Raw genomic sequence first — 21513 nt, 5'->3', positions numbered from 1 at the left:
AGAGGCGGAGGGAGGCCAGGGTGACCACTCTGCTGAACCGTATTAAATAGTCATTGTAGAATCCCTTACAAAGAGTCAAGGTGAAAACGTAAACTTAGTTTTAAAAAATTCACCGAGTTTTTTGAATGGTTCCTTCTTCTTTTTGATTTATTAGAGGGCTAATTACAAAGTAGGATGTAAACCTTTCTGGTCGCTTTAAACAGAGTGGAGAAATATTCATGAAGGAAGTGACATGGCTCATTGACAAATCTTGCCCTGGGTAACTCTTTCAGAGCAGAGAGGGGTGGATATTTCAGAACAACCACAGGAAGCCTTTGCCATAAACACACTAACAATACACGTGGTTTAACAGCGGTGGGCACTACAGGAAACCTGCCTGGCTGGCAAGTGTTGCCCAGAACATCTTGCCGATGAGCTAAAAGGAGAAGAAAAAAAGGCACCGAAATATCAGCTACTGGAGTATAACATTCTTGGGTCATCAATTTAAATAAAATGGGTTAAAAAAAGCCAAACATTTTTTTGTGGGTTTGTTTCTCTTCTTGGTTTACATGTTTCTATATGGGTGTTTTTGATAAAGGAAAATAACATTTATAAACCTACTTTGAAATGCATCAAAAAAAAAATAAGATGGATCAATGGATGAACAGATACATGATAAAGCAAAATGTGATAAAGTAAGATGTTAATGGTAAAATATAAATGGCAGAGATATGGGTGTTTACTGTAAAATTCTTCCAACATTTCTGTATGGTTAAAAAATTTCATAATAAAATGTTGGGGAAAAATGCATGCAGAATTCAGTGGCCTAATACATTTTTTCCCTATAGAAGGTACAGCTGTAATTACAGTCACAGCTAAATAGTAGGAGAGGATCTGTATCTTTTATTTTTGCCCTGAGAAAGTTGTTCCAAATATGTCACTTTTCCTGATAAGCAAAAGTCGACCTTTCAAGCACCAAAACTTGCTCTCTATTTTAAAAATTTTAAGGAACTGGTTCTAAAATGTACAACTAAATATGACTTAATATATATATGTTTTAAAACCCTAGATGCACTAAAAGAGGAAAGAAATTAAATAAGGTGTGACCCTGGGAATGATACTAAGAAATAAAATTTGTCCTGTGGTCTCCAGTTAAAGCTATCAGCAGTGACTGCCGTCTGACTCCTGTTTATTAAACTAGTGATGCACTTGGATTTGAGAACTGCTGAATGTTTCATGCTGTGAATTAGTTCCCTAATCTGTCAAGAAAAAATGACCTGGTTAAAATAAGTGTCCTTCAGAACCACACCACGTCATACAGAGACTTTTCTTCAAATAGACAATCATATTGCCTTTGAGCAAAAGCTGGAAATGGAACCAACCAACAAGAGCAATCTATGTGGAAGAATCCAGAGGCAAACAGAGGCTGAATAAAGTGACATAAGCTGTGCCATTCAGTTCCCTGGGAATGCTCAGCAGAATGTTCTGGATGACCTCCACCAGTTCTCTTTTCTGCTTCGCTTGGCCATACGATATTATGTCAGGAGATCCTAAGCCAGTTATCAGCCTCTCCAGACTGGAAACGTGTCTTTTGTTTCCAGAATAAGTATGCTTAGACCAACCAAGAAGAAGTAAGAAAGTGCTGGACTCAAATCTAAAGTTGACTTTGGTGTCTCCCTCTTTCCCGAACATCCAGGAAAATGGGGTATAAAGGCCAACACAGCACCTGAGATCAACGTGCGATAAACTTCTAGATCTATGAAACAGTTCCTCAAACAACCAAACACCAACGTGGTTTGGCACTACTTGTCACACAGGAGCAGGAAAGAATTACCCAGAATTCACTCTTCATTTTTTTCTAGGTATCGCGTCAGGCAGCCAATAATAAATAATCTGTGTTTTAGGAGCTTATGGTCTGCATTTGAGCTTATCTGAAATTTAGTGCAACAGCTATTTTCCAGGAACCTATAACCAAAAGCCATGAGCCTTTCTGGTTTGGTTTTGTTGTCAAAATTAGATGCTGCTTTCGTCCTTCCTCAGGAAGCTAAAACACAATTTTTTTTCTTTTCTAGCCATGACTTTTTCCTTCTCCAAACTGGCTCTTGTGCACACTGATGGTCACTTAAATCCTTTCTTGGGTTTCTATTCCAGTTACACTCACAAACAGCCAGAAAAAAACATTCCAAGCAAAAAATCCCATAGACTGGCAATTCTCTCACTGCTCAGTCTTCTTTGCTGGGTTGTCTTAGTAATAGCAACCGTAGTATAAATATGCTATTAAAATCTTTCTTTCCTTCAGGAAAGAAAACAACTCAGATTGGAGACTGGGGACCATCCAGACAGGCCAACTTGATCCTAAAAGCCTGGTTGAAAAAGATTTCCCGCACGCCAGCTGCTCATTACCATTGTAGTACTGTCTGGAGGCCTGCCCATCCCTGCACTTTGATATTTTGTAAAATAAAAAGCTCTTTGGAAACTGGGTTAGTAATATATAAAACGACAGTTAGGCTCAATTTAAAAATATCCATTACTTAACTCTCTGCGGTTAGACACTGCATTGATGCACTAGACCATGACAAACTACAATTCTATTTGGTTTTTTAGCTTTAACACGCAAACTCCAGTAACTTAAATACTACTGGATGGGGGAGTAAAAAGTAAAGTCAAAGAAAATAGAGAGGAGAATGGGAAAATAAAACAGGAAAATGAATGAAGAACTCCTTAAGTGCTGAGAAATTATAAATAAGAGGGAAACAGAGTTGTCATAACAAAGGAAAATGAAATAGGTTGAAAAATCCCTTTTACCATAATTCTGTTTTAAATTGAGTCATTTGTTAAACCTGGCAACAAACTGTGTTATTCATAATAATATAGGAATGTTTGATTTATTTCCTTGTGAAGTCTTTGGCCTTTTCTTTGACATTTATTTGCAAGCCCCCTAGAGTATTTTCTTCTATTTAATATTTGGGTGAAAAAATACATGGAATATATTTCATCTTTCTTAAAAACAATTGTCGCAACCATGACTGCTCTCGGGGATATTAAGCGTAAAGCCATAAAATGAAATGCAAACTTCAAGAAATTATTTTTTTAATTATATAAACAATTATATAAAAATGTGATATAAGTGGGCCATTTCAATCATTTGTGAATAAAATATTAAGGTTTCCTATCGATAAATGGACTGTCTCTAGAGGGAGCTTTTTAACGGGTACAAAAAGAATCACCGTATGGTACAGAATACTCACGTTTTAGGATATTTCTTTGCTCTAATTCCTCAGTTGTGGGCCTCTGGCTAAGTCTCCTACGATGACAAAAAGGATATATCGCAGATTACAAACAAGGGCCCCTGAGTGGGAGACGCAAAATAAAACAAAAGACAAAGCTCTATTTTTTCCTGTTTTGAGAAACAAAAATCCATTATTAAACCTATGAAATAAAAATCTCGTTTCCGTTAGTTTGGAGACTAGAGATTGTGGCTAAGACTACTCACAACTTCCCATTCTCCATTCTCCCTTCTTCCCTTTAGAAACAGAACCCTCTGGATTTGAGCTGTAGCCCCTAGTGGACTCCCGCCCCCTGGCAGCGAGGGGCGGCTATATGACTGAGTTCTTGCAATGGGATGTGAGCAGAAGTGGTGTTTATAACATCTGCTTTTCACCCTTAAAATGACGAGGTGTGTGCTCCCTTCTCTCTTTTCCTTCTTCCACAGACTAGAACTTAACCATGGTTGTGTGAGCCAGCTTGGACCACGCCGATGAGAATATCTATGCGGATGCAAGAACAAGACAGAAGGAAGCTGGGTGCCTGGCTGACTTCAAGGAGCAGAGGTACCCACGCCGGACCACCCACTACCTCTGGACTATTATGTAAAAAAGAAATAAACATGCGAAAATGCGTTATTTGGACCATTGTACTTTTTGGTCTCTGTTGGAGCAGCTTAGCCTCTGCCCTAATTAATAGACAGACCATCAGGATCTAAGCGAGCCTGCTGCTCATGAGTTCATACCAACTCAGGAGATGCTCAATCTACACCGCACAGTGTTTTAAGTGAAATACTGCTCTCATGACCTCAAGTGGATTCACAATATATATAAAGTTGTCTTGAGATATAGAGTCCCTCTCATCTGCTTTCAAGGAAAACCAGGCTCATTTGAGATTAGTAGCAAACTATTTGTACACAAGAGCTGAATGTCCTAATAACCCCTTATAACTTTGTTCTTGGTCTTATTTATATTATTAATTTGTTGTTAATCACAGAAAAAAACTTCCTCTGGATGTAGGTTGAGTTTGTGCAAATTAAACTAATATACATAAAAGGTAATCTTAATATAAAATACTATCAATTCTAAATGTTTATGGCTATGACAGAAATGGCATGAAGAAGTGAAATCAATGATATTTTAAATATCTCATTAAAAATTTTAATATTTACTCTTCATTATAGAAACCTTGAAATTAACTTAAGTAATTGAGCCTATAAAAGAACGCAGTGAACATCTATGTCAGCCAGATTTTGTGCCATCCGCGTACCCATGGATCCTGTACTACATATCTGTCCCACAGCATCCCCCAAGGACATCATCTTTCTTCTGTTTATGGAGTGTCCTCCTTCTGGAATGCCCTTCTCTCCTCTATCTACTGAAATCTTATATATGATTAAAATAGTTCCTTGAAGGTGGGTGTTTGATTTGTCCTGCCAGTAAGAATTAAAAGCTCCTGGTTCTTTGCCCCTATGCAGTGGTCATACACAGATTATACATCTATTAAAGCACTTTCTCATACAAATAATAACAAAGATAAAATAATAATCATAGCTCTCATTAGTTCATACTTTTAAAGTCCCAGGTGCTAGGTGCTTAACTTACATTATCTTGAATCCTCAAAATAATTCAGCAAGGTAGCAGCCAGTTTCCATTTTACAAATGAGGAAATGAGAGATCAATTCACTTGCCTAAGATGAGATACTAGTGAATGTTAGAGCCAGGACTCATACCTGGTCGTCTTGATTTAGATGTTTGTGCTTTTCACATGACCCCATCATGCAATATATAACTCTGTCTCTTTCACTACACATGGAGTTCCCTAAGGTAGGAACTATGGGTGATTTTTATTTGAACAAGAGTGGTTAGATGTGCTGTCCTCATAGAAAAACAATTCTGTAAAATTTACACATTTATAACACTAAGAACCCTACTCTGATAAAATTTTTTATAGATATGGTCTATGTGTGTAATTACAGAGGCTTGCAAACTTTTGGGCGTTGGGGTGGAATCCTTATATAAAACAGACAGAAGAGGTGCTGTTCTGTTGGACAGTTAAACCTGGGATGAAGGAGTCCCCTCCCATCCCACCCCAAAACACACCCAATACTTCCATGGCTCCCCACATAGAAGCCTGAGTATCCTTTGGAGTATTCTCTCCAAGAACTCTTGATGAAACAGAAAACCACTGTTCTATGGTTATTTCTCAGTGTCAACTTCTCACAATGTTCTTCATCAGTCCTGTTTTTGAGCATTTGGTTTAATTTGTCACTACTGTAAATAGCCTTGAAATAAACATATTTGTAAAATATAGGTTTCTTTTTCCCTTCTGAATTATTACTTTCTTGTATAGTCTCCCAAATGGAATTACCATGTAAAGAAACAGACTGCTTTATAATTCTTTTTTCATTTTGTTAAGTTGTTCTTCAAAGTACTGAACAAGAGCGATATACATAGCATTTTCTCATAAAGTTGCCAACAGTGAGTTTAATTTTTCAAGTATTTTACTAATTTAAGAGACATATAATAATTTAAATTAATAATAAAAAACATTTGATTTTATTAAGTGCTTGCTATGTTCCAGGCACTAAAGTGCCTTCAATGTATCATCTTGTTTAATCTTTACAAGCCCTCCTTGGCCCCAGCTGTAAAACAGATAATGGCCTCCGGAACCCCCACATGCCAACCCTGGGGGTATACTGCAGTTATAGAAGTCTCCCACTTCCAAGCAAGGAGAGGAATTTTCTCTCACCTCCAAATCCTGCTCTGGTATTCCAGACTGTTCCCTTCTCCAAATTTATGCACCCTGTTGTTTATACAGAGTGAGACAAGGCAGCAAAATAACTAATACTTAAATATGCTTAAAGTGATAATAAAAAGTGAGAACTTTAGAGGCCGGCCCAGCGGCGTAATGGTTAGGTTCGCGAGCTCCACTTTGGTGGCCCAGGGTTCCTGGGTTTGGATCCCAGGCACGGACCTACACACCACTTATGAAGCCATGCTGTGGCAGCCGTCCCACATATAAAGTAGAGGAAGATGGGCATGGATGTTAGCCCAGGGCCAATCTTCCTCAGCAAAAAGAGGAGAATTGGCAATAGATGTTAGCTCAGGGCTCATCTTCCTCAAAAAACAAAAAAAAGTGAGAAGTTCAGCACTCACTTCTATTAAAACTGCCGGTTACATGGAATTCCAAAGTTACTAGGGCAAAAGTAGAAATCCTACAACAACTGGAGACAGGAAAAGTCAGACGATCATTTACTTGAAGTCGAAAGGCGGAAGTTTAGATGTGGGGGCTATGGTTATTTTTACAGTCTCATAGTCCACAGGGAAGAACTTCATGGCAATCACAAGCATGCTGGTGAGTCCATGAGTTAGGCCCCCGGCCTGTGCTGGTGAATAAAGTTTTATTGGAACACAGCCACACGCGTTTGTTTATGTGTTGTCTATGGCTGCTTTTATGCTACAGCAGCACAGCTGAGCAGCTGCAACAGAGACCTTGCGGTCAGCAAAGCCTAAAGTATTAACTCTTTATAGAAGAGTCAATCGGCTCTTTATAGAAAAAGTCTGTCAACCCTTGGATCAAGCTTTGGTGACCTCAAAGCCACAGACTAGCGGGACCAAAGGGCAGGTTCTCTGAGTGGTTCACCATCCAGGACCAACTCTAAAAGACCAGATGGGCCAGGCGTGCCGTGACACAAGGGATTCACCACGATCTCAGTTAGGCAGGAAACTGCAGGAGGGAGAAAAGGATGAATTAGGCAGGGCTGTACTAAAATTTCAGCAATTACCTGACCAGCTTGGTTCCAATCTGTTGCCGGATTTCCTGTCTCTCTTCTTCAGATGTTCGCTGCAAGATGTTTTTGTCCTCTAATTCTTTCTTAGATGGTCTGTTGCCAAGTTTGATAGCAAGAGTATCCCTTCGTCGTATTTTACTTGCCAAAGCACCTGAGGTTTGCAAAAGGCAGAAACGCAAAGAAAGAGGCTTTTAGCAAATGGCACTCAGGTTACACGTGGCATGGACTTTAAACACAGTCCAGACCAAACTTTTTTTTGTTAAGTTCTAATATTTTATTTATACCAAAACCAGAATTTATTACACTTTAGCTTTCCTGGCTTTAAAAAAGCTAACTTGGGCCGGCCCGGTGGCATAGCGGTTAAGTTTGTGTGCTCTGCTGCGGCGGCCCAGGGTTCGCAGGTTCGGATCCTGGGCATGGACCAATGCACCACTTGTCAAGCCATGTGTGGCGGCGTCCCATATAAAGTAGAGGAAGATGGGCACGGATGTTAGCCCAGGGCCAATCTTCCTCAGCAAAAAAAGAGGAGGATTGTCAACAGATGTTAGCTCTGGGCTAATCTTCCTCAAAAAAAAGCTAACATCAATAATATTTTAATATACTCTTTTTAGCTTATCTCATTTTCTATTCTTTTTTTTTTTTGTTGAGGTAACATCGTGTACGGGGACAAATGGAAACTAGACTTTTGGTGGTGAAGACGATGCAGTCTATCCAGACCAAATTCTTTATCCACACGCGAGAGTGGAATCTTAACTAACCTCAGGAAAAAAAAAAGTTTTGAGTTGGATATAGTTCATTTTGGAAAACTGAAGAACTATTTTTAAAAATGTTCTGAAAAATGTTGGGGCACCATGAAAAACCTTGCAAGTATCACCTCATCATTTGGAAAGTGATATTTGAAGTTTATTTTGTTGAGATGGCATATCACGGAAATTACTGATTGCATAATGCCTTTTCTTTTTCTTTTTAAAGTCTTAAAAACGTAGCCCCTTTACTTATTCTGTATAATAAATCCTCGTCTTCCCTTTTCTTCTACTCAGAAACCACACTGAAAAAAGTCTACCTTTGATATCAGTGTTTTAATCCTAAATTATCCAGAAATCGCTGATATCTCAACAGAGGATAGTTAGTACCAGATGGATAATAATGATTTTTGTCGTTGTTCAGTACAAACTAGAAGGAATTTGACAAACTGCTGTTTTAATCATTAATATACTATTAGCTTTTCATAATCTGTAAATTCAATTCCATAGTGAATCCCTCCCAAGTCATCCTGCTCAGAAGTTTAAGAAAAAAATAGCACTTTCCAGTTCCCTACATTATACATACATGGTTGGCTTTATCCACTTTACTATCATTCCTTCTTAGAGGGCATACTATCCTACTGGTTGTGGATGAGTGTTTTTAATTCTTAAAAGGTATTTGTCATTTTTGACTCCTTTCTCCCTCCCCTCTCATTAAACCCCAGTATAAAACTGAGTGAAACTCTCCAACACCTCCAATGAGTAATCCAGTGAATCCTGCATTGATGCGCTTTATTCAAGAAAGGTCCCAGGGTGGCAGGGCCATCGTGTGATAGATCTGAGAAAGGCCTCTGTCATTAGAAAGCTTTGACTCTTTGTACAAATACAAAGATGCGTATCTGCCTCATAGACAAGGGCCTGATCCCCGCCATCATGAAGCCAGCTTCCAGAAAGCCCTGTCATCAAAAGCTAAACCTTAGAATACACACATTTCTAATTTGAGAAAGGAAGATGAGAGGAAAGAAAACATCAAGTGTCTCGTTCCCAATGAGGCCTTTGTTCTTTACAAAACATAGCTGCTTCTGTCCACCATCCATTTTCTTCCCTATCTCATGAAAAGAATCTTACTTTCTCCACTGCCATCCTCATCCTCATCCTCTTCATCATCATCGTCATCGGTGTACAAGACAGGCCCATCAGAGTCAGAGTCATTGGCCTGGTATTCCCTGTGGCCTTCATCTTCTGGGGCACTGAAGGATTCTGAGGATTCTCCCATCAGCCCAGGAGTCAGTAGCTGAGGTGCTGCCTTTCCCAGCTCGTCTTTGGTCATGAAACTGTTAAAGGCACAAAAACACAGGGGTGATGTGAAGCTCAGAGCAACCCTCATGGATGATGCCAACACCGTTGAGAAGGAACTCTGGTTTCACGAGCATCCTTCAGGCTGGTGAAAAGACAAGGCAGACACAGGCCGGCTAAAGTCACTGAACGGAAGAGCAGTACTGTATTATTCAATTCTCAAGGTTTTAGACTCTTCATCTGTAAAATGAAATGGAGTGACTAGATGGTGTCCAATATATTTAGTACATAAATATGGTAAAACTCTATTTTGCAAATTTATTTTTCCCTAGCAATGGGGGTTCAGTGGAAATAGGCTAGAAGCTCCTGGATATTTGACTTTGTCCCTACTTTTTCTTTGACCTGTAACATCTACTTATCCTTCAAGTCTCAGTTAAAGCCTCAGCAACTTCAGGAATCTGTCATTGGCCTTCAGTGGAGTTCCTTGGCCTGCCTCGCTGCTCCCAGGGTGACCTGAAGACACCCCCACCGGCACACTTAGCAAGCTACACCTCAACCACCATCTACTTGTTTGCCTTTCTAACCCCCAAAGTTCCTTGACAACTGGGACTCATACTGTTCTGCAGCCCAGTACCTAGAAGGATAGTGACATAGAAAAGTACATCTTCTTGAATTGACATATGACTTAATCCTATTTTCATCACAGCCAGTGTGTCAACAGTCAAAAATCATGCATCCTCTCTGTGCTTTAGTTTCTCCATTTATAAAACTGCCTCTCATAGGACTAAATTAATAATGTGAGATGGAAAATGTGCAAGTTAAATGGACTCTTTAGAAGAAAGGTGGTAAGGATGCAATAATTTTCTATTATTTAGCTTGGTAAGAGTCTCTGGTTTAAAGTTATTATAAATATACAGAGCTTGCCAATTTCAGAGACTAGAATAAAAAAATATAATTTTACATCAAAAACATATACCAAAAACAATGGAATCTTCATTTTAAGATACAGAAGATCCCCAAATTGCTTTCTGATATAAATAGAAGAATCCAAATTTGGACGTCACATTTCTCAAAGACCGTTTAGTGCAAAACATGTGCTTGCTGCTCTCACTAACTAAAAAAACCAAAAAACAGGTCTTTGAATAAAAAAACAGGTAAACTTTGTCAGAATCTGAGGAATTGAAAATTCTACTTTGTGGTTATAAGCCTAAACGTTCTCAAAATTCTCTATTTTTTTCACTTACTAGAAAAATCCAACAGCCAAAATTCTTGTTTTCAAAGGGGGAAATACGAAATTTCATTTTTTTATTTTGTAAAATATACATAACATAAAATTTACCATTTGAGCGTTTTTTAAGTGTACAGTTCAGTGGAATTAAGTACATTCACATTGTTGGGCAACCATCACCACCATCTATCTTCAGAACTTTTCATCTTCCCAAACTGAAACTCTGTACCATTAAACACGAACTCCCCGACCCTCCTCCCCTAGCCCCTGACAACCATCTTTTTACTTTCTGTCTCTATGAATTTTATTATTTTAGGTGCTTCATATAAGTGAAATTATTTGTCCTTTTGTGTCTGACTCACTCCACTTAGCATGTCTTCAAGGTTCATCCATGTTGTAGCACATGTCAGAATTTCCTTCCTTTTTAAGGCTGAACACTATTCCATTGTATATATATGCCACATTTTGTGGATCTGTTCATCAGTCGATGGACATTTGGGTTGTTTCTACCTTTCGGTTGTTGTGGCTACTGCTGCTCTAGATGCTGGTGTACAAACATCTGTTCAAGGACTTGCTTTCCTTATTTTTGGCTACACACACAGAAGTGGAATAGCTGGATCATATGGTAATTCTGTGTTTAATTTTTTGAGGAACCACCATACTGTTTCTGCAGGATGAAATCTCATTTTAAATAAGAGAAGATCTGTTTTATGGGAAAACTTCTCCACAGTCTGGATTTCTAGTTGATTGCCACTGGAGGCCATTCTTGTTGAACAGTCTGCCACTGTGGATGACCACATGACGTTTAAAAGATACACCAATTAATTACATTCTGAAGAGGAGAACGAAAGATGCTTCAGGATGGAGCACTGGTATCATGGTTCACGTCATTGTTCACTAATTTTTCACGATATCAGTTTGTATTTTATAACATTTTGCAGTTTTCAAAGACTTCTGCATACATTTACAGCTTACAACTGTTCTATAGCATAATGAGGGCAGATAATTTATAGCTCATGGAACCCAGGAAGGCCATGAGTGACTTGCCCGATCAAGATAGCAAGTCCAGTCTAGAACTCAGACTTAAGACTCTTAGTCTACCTATTAAATGTTATGTTATATTGTATCTTATTGTATACTTAATATTATAAGTTATATTGACATTGTTATAGATTACATTGAATGTTAAATATTATACTCTAAATTTGTATCAATCAATTCATGATACGGCTCTCATTTTATCCCCTAAGGTTCCTGGCCACATTGGACAATGCAGTGTACTTTATAAATGTTTGTGGAAATGGACTAAACATAGTCAGGTCCCTTTTGGATATGAGTCCAGATGGGCTTATCAGTTTATGCCTTAAATTATACCAGACATGTATGTTACTGATGAACCTGACAATGAATAGAAATCTACCAGATCGTTACTACTCCATAATATGTGAATAAAGGTGGATATTTTTACATATGGCCACTTATCTTCTTTAAAGCTTTGATATTTGTGTTCCAAACAGAAGCCTCTTCATAAGATGACAGGATTTTCACACATTCGTTGACTAAACATAACCGAGGGCGAGTTCTAAGTAAAGCAAGTGACTAAGAGCCAGAAATTCTAATTTAAATACCCATTTAAGAACGGAAGACAGAATTTGGAAGGAAATTTGAGAGATTACTTATTCCAGGCTCATTAACTCAAGAGCAAACACAAACACCTGTGGGATGAATTGTAATTCACATTTTTTAACTTTGAAGAATATACAGAGAAGAACATCTCTATGCCCTCTTCTAGGAAAGCATTATAGTTACCCTGAATACAGGAAAATCCATTATAAATACCTCAATGTCTAATGATGTCCTGAGTTCGCTCTCTCTGATCGTAGTCTCAGTGGAAATGGAGCACAGACACTCACCTCTTTTGTCTGACAATCCCGCACATATTTGGGCTGAAGACTGATATTAAGCCTCCAGCACGCAGTGTGGCACCTAGCACAATATAGCGCTCTCCCTAAATGTTTGTGGAAGTGGACTGGGCAGAGCGTCACCTTTGGATATGGGTTCTCTGGGTGCTTATGACTATCTAAGGAATCACTTTATATGTTACACCTTATTCTTCAGTATATTGAATAATAACCCATATACTCAATCTATTTTCCTAAATTCAGACCTTGTCTTAAACATTCATACTTCCTCGCCCTCTTGGATGTTATTTTGGTAAAAACTAATCCTGGGGGCCACCCAATGGTATAGCAGGTAAGTTCATGTGCTCCACTTTGGCGGCCTGGGGTTCGCAGGTTTGGATCCCAGATGCAGACCTAATGTACTGCTTATCAAGCCGTGCTGTGGTGGCATCCCATATAAAGGAGAGGAAGATGGGCATGGATGTTAGTCCAGGGCCAGTCTTCCTCAGCAAAAAGAGGAGGATTGGCAACAGATGTTAGCTCAGGGCTAATCTTCCTCACAAACAAAAAAACCAAAAGACAAACTAATCCTAACTATAATGTCTTGCTCACTTTGTATCTTTGGTGATTAGTACACTGCCCAGCACATAGAAGGCAGGCAAAAAATATACACTGAAAGAAGACTGTTCAGGTGTCAAGGTTGGAATTGACTGCGATGATGGAAAACACTCATTATAATTAAATGAAGATATTGGCTGTGTGCTGGAAGTATTAAGGACACTACAACCATTCATCTCAATATCTTCTTTTCCCATATCGTTTATTAAAATGTCAAACAAATGCAATAAACTAATTTGCAATTTAACTTTTATTCATCTTTCCTTGGCTTTCCTTCGAACAATGGTGCTCAAGATGATAAAAATAAACAAAAAACAAGAAATAAATACAAAATAAATAGCATTAAGAGGTAGAAGCAACTGCTTTGGAAACGTATAAACTTACTTAAGAGCACGGAATTTGGTGTGCAACCCTGGCTTGCATTCCGGCTCTGCCACTTACAAACGGGGTAACCTTCGGCAAACTATTTCACCTCCCTCAGCATCTGTTTTCTCATCTACTAAACAGAAATATTTCAGGGAAGACTTCTGTGAATTAAATAACTGACAGTTCCTGACATTAAATAAGTATTCAATAAATTAAGGTTATTATTATCAGCAATTGAATAATTAAAGTTGATATTTTAGTTTCTTGATCCAAATCAACTTAAAAAATGTACTCAATTTTTTTTAAGTCCAACATGACAAAGATTTTTTTGAAAGAGGCAATATTAAATTAAATGATTTGAAGAGTGAGCTTTCGTTTTATTCTTAGAAACCGGAGAGAAGAGGCTGGATTTAAGACTGCTAAGCCTTCCCTAGACAGAACTGGTCATGGCATCTACTATACCCTGACAGCCCTCCCTTCACACCTGGGGGACAGCAGAGCTAACATGTCCTCTTTACCGTTAGGTAGAACATTTATAGGACTTTTCAAGTGATTAGATGCAGGGAACGAAGGAGAATGAGGACCCTAGGATGAAGTCCACGTTTCTGGCTTGGGCAACTAGATGATAGCACACCTATGGTATACCAGATTCTGTAGTGATTGCTGTGGATGTAGAGGTAAATAGACCTGTTGGTTAGTTTGGTCCCATAGGTAAGCAAAAAGGCTGTCAGAGCGTAGTAGATACAATAACCAATTCTGTCTAGAGGAGTATTGAAAGGCTTCACAGAGGAGAAAACATTTGAGCTGGGTAGCAAATTGAGGATCAAGAAACGGAGCCACTCCAAGGTTGGGGGAAAAGGAGTTGGAATTTGAAAGGGTGCTTTCCTGACGCTCTTTATTTTCTTGGAGAGGATAAGACCAAATAACTTGTTGAAATGAAGGTAGGCAGGAGTGGGTGAGCAACGGTCAAGATTTAAAATAACCACTGTAAGGAAAGAGAAGGAACTGTCTAGGGAAAAGAAAAAGGATGGCTGAACAGTGATGAAGCAGGTTCTAAGATGACTTGAAAGCCACAGGTCTGAAGCAGTATCGGTCTGCAGGACCAAGCTCATTTTCTTCAGCATTCGTGGCATTCCTGGGGCAGGGCTATGAAAAACCAATGGCTGGGTTACATGTGTGTTTACGTAATATTCACTAGATTAAATGATAAAAGAAAACAAAATAGGCTCCTTTCACTTGAACAGAGTGGTTTAGTGATCCTTAGGATTCAGCTTCACAGGGAAAGCACATGGAATATGGGGTTGGTGCCCGCCCGGACTCACCATTTTGCATTTTCTCTGCTAACACTTAAGCCAGTGCCCGAGTGGACAGTGGTTCTGTTTGTTGCCTCTTCAGTCCAGAGAAGCTGACTTGGGTCTAAGGCAGGGACGGGCAGGTCGGCTCCATTGCTGATCAGGACAATAGGAGTGTCCGAGGCAACGATGCACTGCTCCTCCAGAGGAAGAGGAGGGGCTGGAGGAGGCGGCGGTGGAGCCCCAGGGGGTGGAGGGACTGCAGACTTGGCTTTGCCTGTGGTCTGCTCCTCGGTCCCAGGGACAGTCTGCTCGGGTTTGAGACTCTCCACCCTGGTCTCCGAAGGCTCTCCTTTAAGATCGGACGTGCCAGAAGTGTCTGCATCTGAGGACGGTCGAGACGTTGGCTGCTTGCCAGTTTTTTCCTTGCCTTTTGTGACTCCCACTGTCCCTGTCTTGCTGGAAACTGTCTGCTTTGAAGCTTTGGGACGAGATGAGGTGGAGGAAGTAGATGGTGAAGCTGACGTTTTGGAGCCAGTTGTTTTTTTTGAATGAGAGGAACCAGCTAAAATAGAGAGATTTTGCATTAAAAGTCAAAGAAGACAAGACTTTTAAAATAAACTAACCGGGTTGCAATTGTCAACGGCAATGGTTCCCTTTAAAATTATTTGTCAGGGGCTGGCCCGGTGGCGCAAGCGGTTAAGTGCGTGTGCTCTGCTGCGACGGCCCGGGGTTCACTGGTTTGGATCCCAGGCGTGCACCGACGCACTGCTTGGCAAGCCATGCTGTGGCGGCGTCCCATATAAAGTGGAGGAAGATGGGCATGGATGTTAGCCCAGGGCCAGTCTTCCTCAGCAAAAAAAGAGGAAGATTGGCAGATGTTAGCTAGCACAGGGCTGATCTCCTCACAAAAAAAAAAAAAATAAATAAATAAAATAAAATAAAATAATTTGTCAAATAAACGAATAAAAGAAAATAGGGTAATGATGATAATGGTTTTGTTTTCTGTCCCTCCCTGTCTCCAGTCTAGGAGGGAGCAAGTGATGCTTGAGGCAAAACCCTAAGGGACAGGAGTCCTCTGTCCTCTTCCTCATCTAGTCTTTAGCTGGCCAGCCAAGGGGAAATCCTCAGCTCCTTGTCCCGTGGGTTACCTGAAAAAGTCCCTATATGCTCCAAAGAAGGGACATTATGGAGTGTAGAGGACAGACACCAGCAGCCGTCTGGGTATAGGACAAGGTTGGGCTCAGCACAAATTATACATGTTCTCCAATGTCTTTCTGGGAATGGAGCGGCCTTCTCAGAAGAAGCCAGGTATATACCACCAGCTCCTTTCCGGGCCAGAAACAAATTTACTCATCTTATTGCTAAAAGATGAACTCCAAACCAGCTATCCCCATGGCTCAGAGAGCGAAGCCTGCCAGACTCGCCCGTACTCCCATCTGCAGTGGCAACAGGGCAGAGTGAAAACGCATGGCCACATATGAAAGACGAGTGCCCTTCAAAACATCAAAAGGCAGAAAAAATAATTTTTTACAAAAAGCGTCTAAATGGGTAGTGTTTGAATAATTTGAAGGGAAAGAGTATCATTCTCAGATCTTCTGACAACTGCTTATGCTCCCAGAGGGTCTTCATCAGAGGATGGCCGTGGCGTATTTGCCTACTTCTGGATAGGACTGCCTTCAACCAAACCACTTTCAGGAAAAAACGCTAACTCTCCCTGACTTTATATCATCTTAGGAAATACATTTTAACTCCTGTGAGAATAATCTTTTCTTTCATGAACTTTATGATCTATAAATTTCTCCCAATTGCTTCTTGTTATAATGTAATATGTTCCTTCTTTTTCATAGGGAGTTAAACTATTCCATAGAACTATTAAAAATATCTTGTTAGTATTGTGGAGCCAACCCACACTACATACAGGCGTGATTGTAACTTACCTCTGGTTATAACTTGACTGGAGTCAATGGGGAGGGTCAGGAGATGAAGAACAAATAAAGGAACAATGAGACGTAAGACTCACCAACTCTGATATACTGAAAAGAGCCAGTCTCACTTGGTGACAAGATCTAGGCTTAAAAGAGGTCTCTATGGCTTGGGGGCTTCATTAGTTTAGATATACATAATAACTAGAATTCCCCTCCACCAAATCTGGGCCTGCGAATACCACTTCTTTCAAGTTAAAAACCTTCGCTTGCTTATAAGACAAATGTATTACGACTACTCCTACAATCTAACTCCCTTCTAAATTTATTTTTCCCAAAAAAGATGCTAAGAATTAGCTGTCTAAACATGTCCAATTATTTTCTTAGGTATTTTCTTATTCTAGGTAAGTTGAACAGAATCCCTTCCACATATCAATTCTAATAATTCTTTTTTAGAAAATTCTTTCTTTTCTAACGGCAAAGTTAACTGTAGCCTGGCTTAAGGAAAAAGACAACTTTTTTCAATGCCTGCCATGCAAATTCAAGCCATGTCATCCTATTTTTCTTTAAGTATCTTCTAAAATGACAGGACTGAGCTGAAATCAACCATGTCGCTTAAGGTACCTTGAATTTAGGCCATGACTAAAAAAAGAAATGCCACCTCTCTTCAGTTAAGTACTTTTCTTGTTAATACAGTGTGCAACAATGACAAAGAAAAAACATGGGAGATTTCACCTTACTTCACTGGCAAAGCAGTTGAATGAGCTAAGCCCATATCTGGTTATCTGGAGATCTATGCTAACTTAGAGAGGAAGAATCTTAACTGATAGCTTTCTTAAGAGCTTAAAACATCTGACTGAAGATCAAGAGCTGCATTTGAAGTAACTTTTCCAGAAGGTCAGCATTATTCAAATAAAGCAAGGTTACCGGGTAGAAAGTTCTACATGGTTACAAATGGAATATGAGCAGGATGCTGAAGGAGTACTATCAATATGTGATAAAGGGATCCTTGCACGATGGGCTTGCTGGTCTACTTCAATGCAACTCCTGCTTCTTTGTGACAGACCTGAGACTAGCAACATTCTTATTTACAGTAAGGGCCAGTGGGGCCTCTTTTAATACAATGGAGAACGTGACTATAGTTTCCTCTTAGCAACATCATGAGTCCATAAATAAATCTTCAAATAGAATATCTGGAAATAACTCAGAATCTCTCATGAAAGCTGTCCCCTGCTCTGACATTAATCACCAGCTTTCTTCTGAGAGAAGTAAGAGAGAGTCAAGTCCAGTCAACAGTGAGCTGCTGCCATTGGGGCAGAGGAAGTGGGAAAGTCTGTGCAAGGCAGGGTCTTAATTCCCAAGGAAGGGCGATCGTTTGGGGCTTTTCTTTAAGAAGTGGATTAGCGTCTGCCTCACTTCAAGCCCTGTTCCCAGGGTGTGCCAGGCAGTCTAGGAAACACACAGATGCCAACAAGAAAGGACGCTGAGGCGTGAGGGCAGCTGGTCCCTGAGGAATTGGTCCACAGGCACTGTTGGCACACATTCTGAGACACTGCACTTCAGAGCTTATTAGAAGAGACTCAGACACTCGATGCCAAAGGCGAGGAGAGGAGCACGGGGAGAGAGACATCCATTTGCATTTGGAGGTCTGCTACACTGTCAACTAAGCCATTCTCTGAATTTGAGCATTATGGGTATAAATTACAAGAGGAAAAAGATCAATACCAAAGCAAATCCTGGTAGCCAACTGCAAGACAGTTGCTGCTGATTTTAAGGAAAATAAGGTTTGCTTTAGCACAGGAGAATTTTTATGCACGTGTTAATAGGAAAAAGCCACTCAGTCTGTGTACTTTGATTAATATCCTTTTAAAAGCTGGATGACTGGGCCGGCCCCGTGGCTTAGCGGTTAAGTGCGCGCGCTCCGCTGCTGGCGGCCCGGGTCCCGGGCGCGCACCGACGCACCGCTTCTCCGGCCATGCTGAGGCCGCGTCCCACATACAGCAACTAGAATGGATGTGCAACTACGACATACAACTATCTACCGGGGCTTTGGGGGAAAAATAAATAAATAAAATCTTTAAAAAAAAAAAAAAAAAAGCTGGATGACAGGACAGCCTTCTTTATTCCACTTTACTAGAAGAACGGGAGCCCCACCTTGGATTAAGCATATCCGATTTGAAAGGGAAGCTGGATACACATTATCTGAAGTTATTGTAGGTCACCAAAACATCCTCTGGTGATGTGCAATAGTGACTTAGCAACCACACTATGAGGATGCTTTTCCTTAAAACACACTGAAGTCTAATGGGGGTAGGGTGGGGGCAGAAGCACTGAGCATGTAACTTTCAACTCTGCCAAAGTAGTTGCGACTCCAGGAAAGAGTGGTGGGGTGGAGCTGAACCGAGTGACATGAACACTTTGTCATTTATCAGGAGAGAAAGGACTATGTGTGCAGAAAGATTTAAGACATTAAGATTCAGCAAATATGTCAAAGACCCAAGCGTCATGTTTTTATGTGCAAACTTAAGATATTTTGAAAGAAAACCCAAGCCACAAAGCCACCCATAAATTCAAATAGGCAGAAGCCCAGTCGATGTCTAACTAACGTCATATCAGATCATCACCATTCATCAGGCACACTACTCCCTGTCTCCTTCACTGGGTCTCAGGCAGATAGTGGATACTCAGGATGAGAGAGGTCTATTCACCCAAACACTAATGAGATCAACTATCACCTGGTTGACTTTCCTTTAGTAGATACCAACAAAGGAATCTCCTGGGCATTCTGTGTCAAAGCTGAATCCACTGGTGTTGTATCCTAAGCCAAAAATGCCATCCTTCCTAGAAGAAGTAATTGGCCCACCCCAGAGCACAGCACTCTAGACTCAACCCCACCAGGGTCATACTTGTTACCAGGTAACATACTCACCAGCCTCTCGGGTCGTGTTTCGGTTCGTTGGCTTGGGTGGAGGGACGGGGGCCTGCTTACCAGGAACCTTGGTATTTTTTTTAACAGGAGGGACTTCATCACCCTTGGGGCTGGCCCCAGCAGTGCCCCCTTTCGGAGGCCCAGGTGTTTTTTTGGGTTTAGGTTTGGATTTAGGCTTAGGAAGAGCTGGAGGAGGTAGAGCAGGAGCTGCCGGTGTTTCAAAGTGGTTTTCAGTGTTCTCTACAAACGAAAGAGTGAACAGAAGCAGACTGATACAGACACACACCACATAAACAGCAGGAGCAAGACATACGGCGACAGGGATACAAACAGTGTGCGGCTGCTTGGCCCTTGGGAACCAGCGTGGAGTTCTGCACGAGAAGGAGCCACGTTTGGGGTAAAAAGGATCCACAGGGCAAACTGGGGTGTGTTCCCCAGGTGCATTAATCACTCCTGTGATAAACAGGGTTGCACAAGTCACTTTGATGAAGTGATATTGAGGACGACTGCAAATGTCACCATCAGGGGCCGACACCAGCCTTGAATCGGCGGTTGCTGAATGATGATGTGGGCACAGGTGCTAAATTTAAATGTAACAAAACTGAAGAGCCCCCGAGAGTGGCAGATCAGCAAGTTACACACACCACCATGCCGGGAGGACCGACCGTGTGGCAATGACTAGACTCTCAGTTACCTTCGTCCTCTCCCCTAAGGGACTTTCTCTCTCTTAGGAGAACTCAAGCCCCATCAACCTGAAAGAGATGTGGGCTCTGTCTCATTGTGGTCAAAAATCAATTATTTTCTAAGCTGAGGGAGACTCTGTAGAATCTTTCACAGGAAGCACAATGCACTGACGAATAAACTATTTTCTACTCTTAAAATTTTCTCAAGCTCTCCCAGTGCCCTGGGGCAGCTTCCTGTTTTACAATAACTTCCTCTGACCTTTTCAGCGTCTCAACTATAGGTACAGAGGGTGCCTAACCCAAAGAAGTATCAAATTTGTCTTGCAATGTAAATACAAATGATTATTTTGAAAAGACAGAGGTTAAAATTCATTAAAAAAAATCACAGCTAAGAACAGAAGCTTCTCACAGGTTGTGCATAACTGGAGGAGAAACGGTATTAGCCTCTCATTATTGAAAGTGGAGATGCTGAACATTCATTCATACATTCATATCCATGTTTTTTCTAATAATGACTGATTGAAATGAAAATAAATTAAAATACAGTTCTGGTCCAAAGAGCTAAGCAGCATTTCTTTAAGAATGGAGAACAATAAAAAATGTAAGACAGTGTGAAGACAAGACTGAGCCTTTACTGAATTTGTCCTCCCACAGTTGAATGACCAAGAAATGGTTTTAATACTGGAATGTATCACACTTTATTATTATTTCTTCTGTTTCATTTCTCATCATAGCGAGTGGGAAGTGAGGACCTCGCATCTTTTTTAAACTACCATAAAAATGAGTTTAAGTTATGGTAGGTAACCAATAAAACTTTTCTTTAATCCTCTCTCAGCCATGAAACCCACCCCCATCACTGCAGCTGAAATTGACTCTCCTGCCTCTGAGCTTAATTGTACTTATTGTCTGAGCTATTGATTCAACATTTATCAGAGGCTACTTTCTGTTTACACAGCTTGTCTCCTCAACTAAGCTGCTTATCTCTAATACAGCAGGGGCTCCCCTAACCTACCTGGTCTGAACCAGGAGCCCACTTCATCACAAAAGTCAGTCAGGGTTGAGAACAATACAAAACATTTTATTTTAACGTACAACAGAAATATACCTTGACTCACCAGTCTTTTGAAGTAGGGCAGAGGCCTATTCTTTAAACACAGCTTTGTAACCTAGCCCCTAGCATAACACCATGCATGGAGATCATGCCCAGGTACAGTGTCCATGGCGAGAGCCAGTCAAACTGATCTGTAAACACTTGGTATCTTCATTCTTTTTCACACTACAAACCCTCACACGTCTCATCCTCTGCCTTCATGGCATATCACTGAGGGATCTTTTTTCTTTCTGCCTCAGGTTTTAAATTCTAAAGTTATACCCCAAAGAATCCGGGTTCTGGGTTTGAGAAGGAGGAGCTGGTTTGCTCTCTGACAGTTGGGAAGCACAATCCCTACTTGGGTTGAAAATGAACACACTACACGCAGACTCACGCTGGGTCTTGC

The 21513-nt window shown here is 40.5% G+C and overlaps 1 protein-coding gene across 4 annotated transcripts in view; it reads right to left on the bottom strand.

Moving 5' to 3' along the window:
* Positions 1-21513, bottom strand: part of PHACTR2 (phosphatase and actin regulator 2) — a 251149-nt gene that overhangs the window by 27055 nt on the left and 202581 nt on the right. For 3 of the 4 annotated variants that reach the window (XM_058534205.1, XM_058534206.1, XM_058534207.1), the window contains exons 5-9: positions 19335-19574; positions 14511-15045; positions 8908-9113; positions 7031-7187; positions 3228-3283 (exon numbers count right to left, since the gene is read on the bottom strand). In XM_058534205.1, coding sequence (XP_058390188.1) covers positions 3228-3283; positions 7031-7187; positions 8908-9113; positions 14511-15045; positions 19335-19574 — 1194 coding nt within the window. The remainder of the gene's footprint in view (positions 1-3227; positions 3284-7030; positions 7188-8907; positions 9114-14510; positions 15046-19334; positions 19575-21513) is intronic. The other variant, XM_058534208.1, reaches the window with a different exon arrangement.

The sequence above is a fragment of the Diceros bicornis genome, chromosome 39, assembly GCF_020826845.1.
Source record: "Diceros bicornis minor isolate mBicDic1 chromosome 39, mDicBic1.mat.cur, whole genome shotgun sequence".
NCBI classification, from domain to species: domain Eukaryota; kingdom Metazoa; phylum Chordata; class Mammalia; order Perissodactyla; family Rhinocerotidae; genus Diceros; species Diceros bicornis.
The sequence above is the reverse complement of the archived record's forward strand: the minus strand, read 5'-3'. Positions and strand labels throughout refer to the sequence as shown.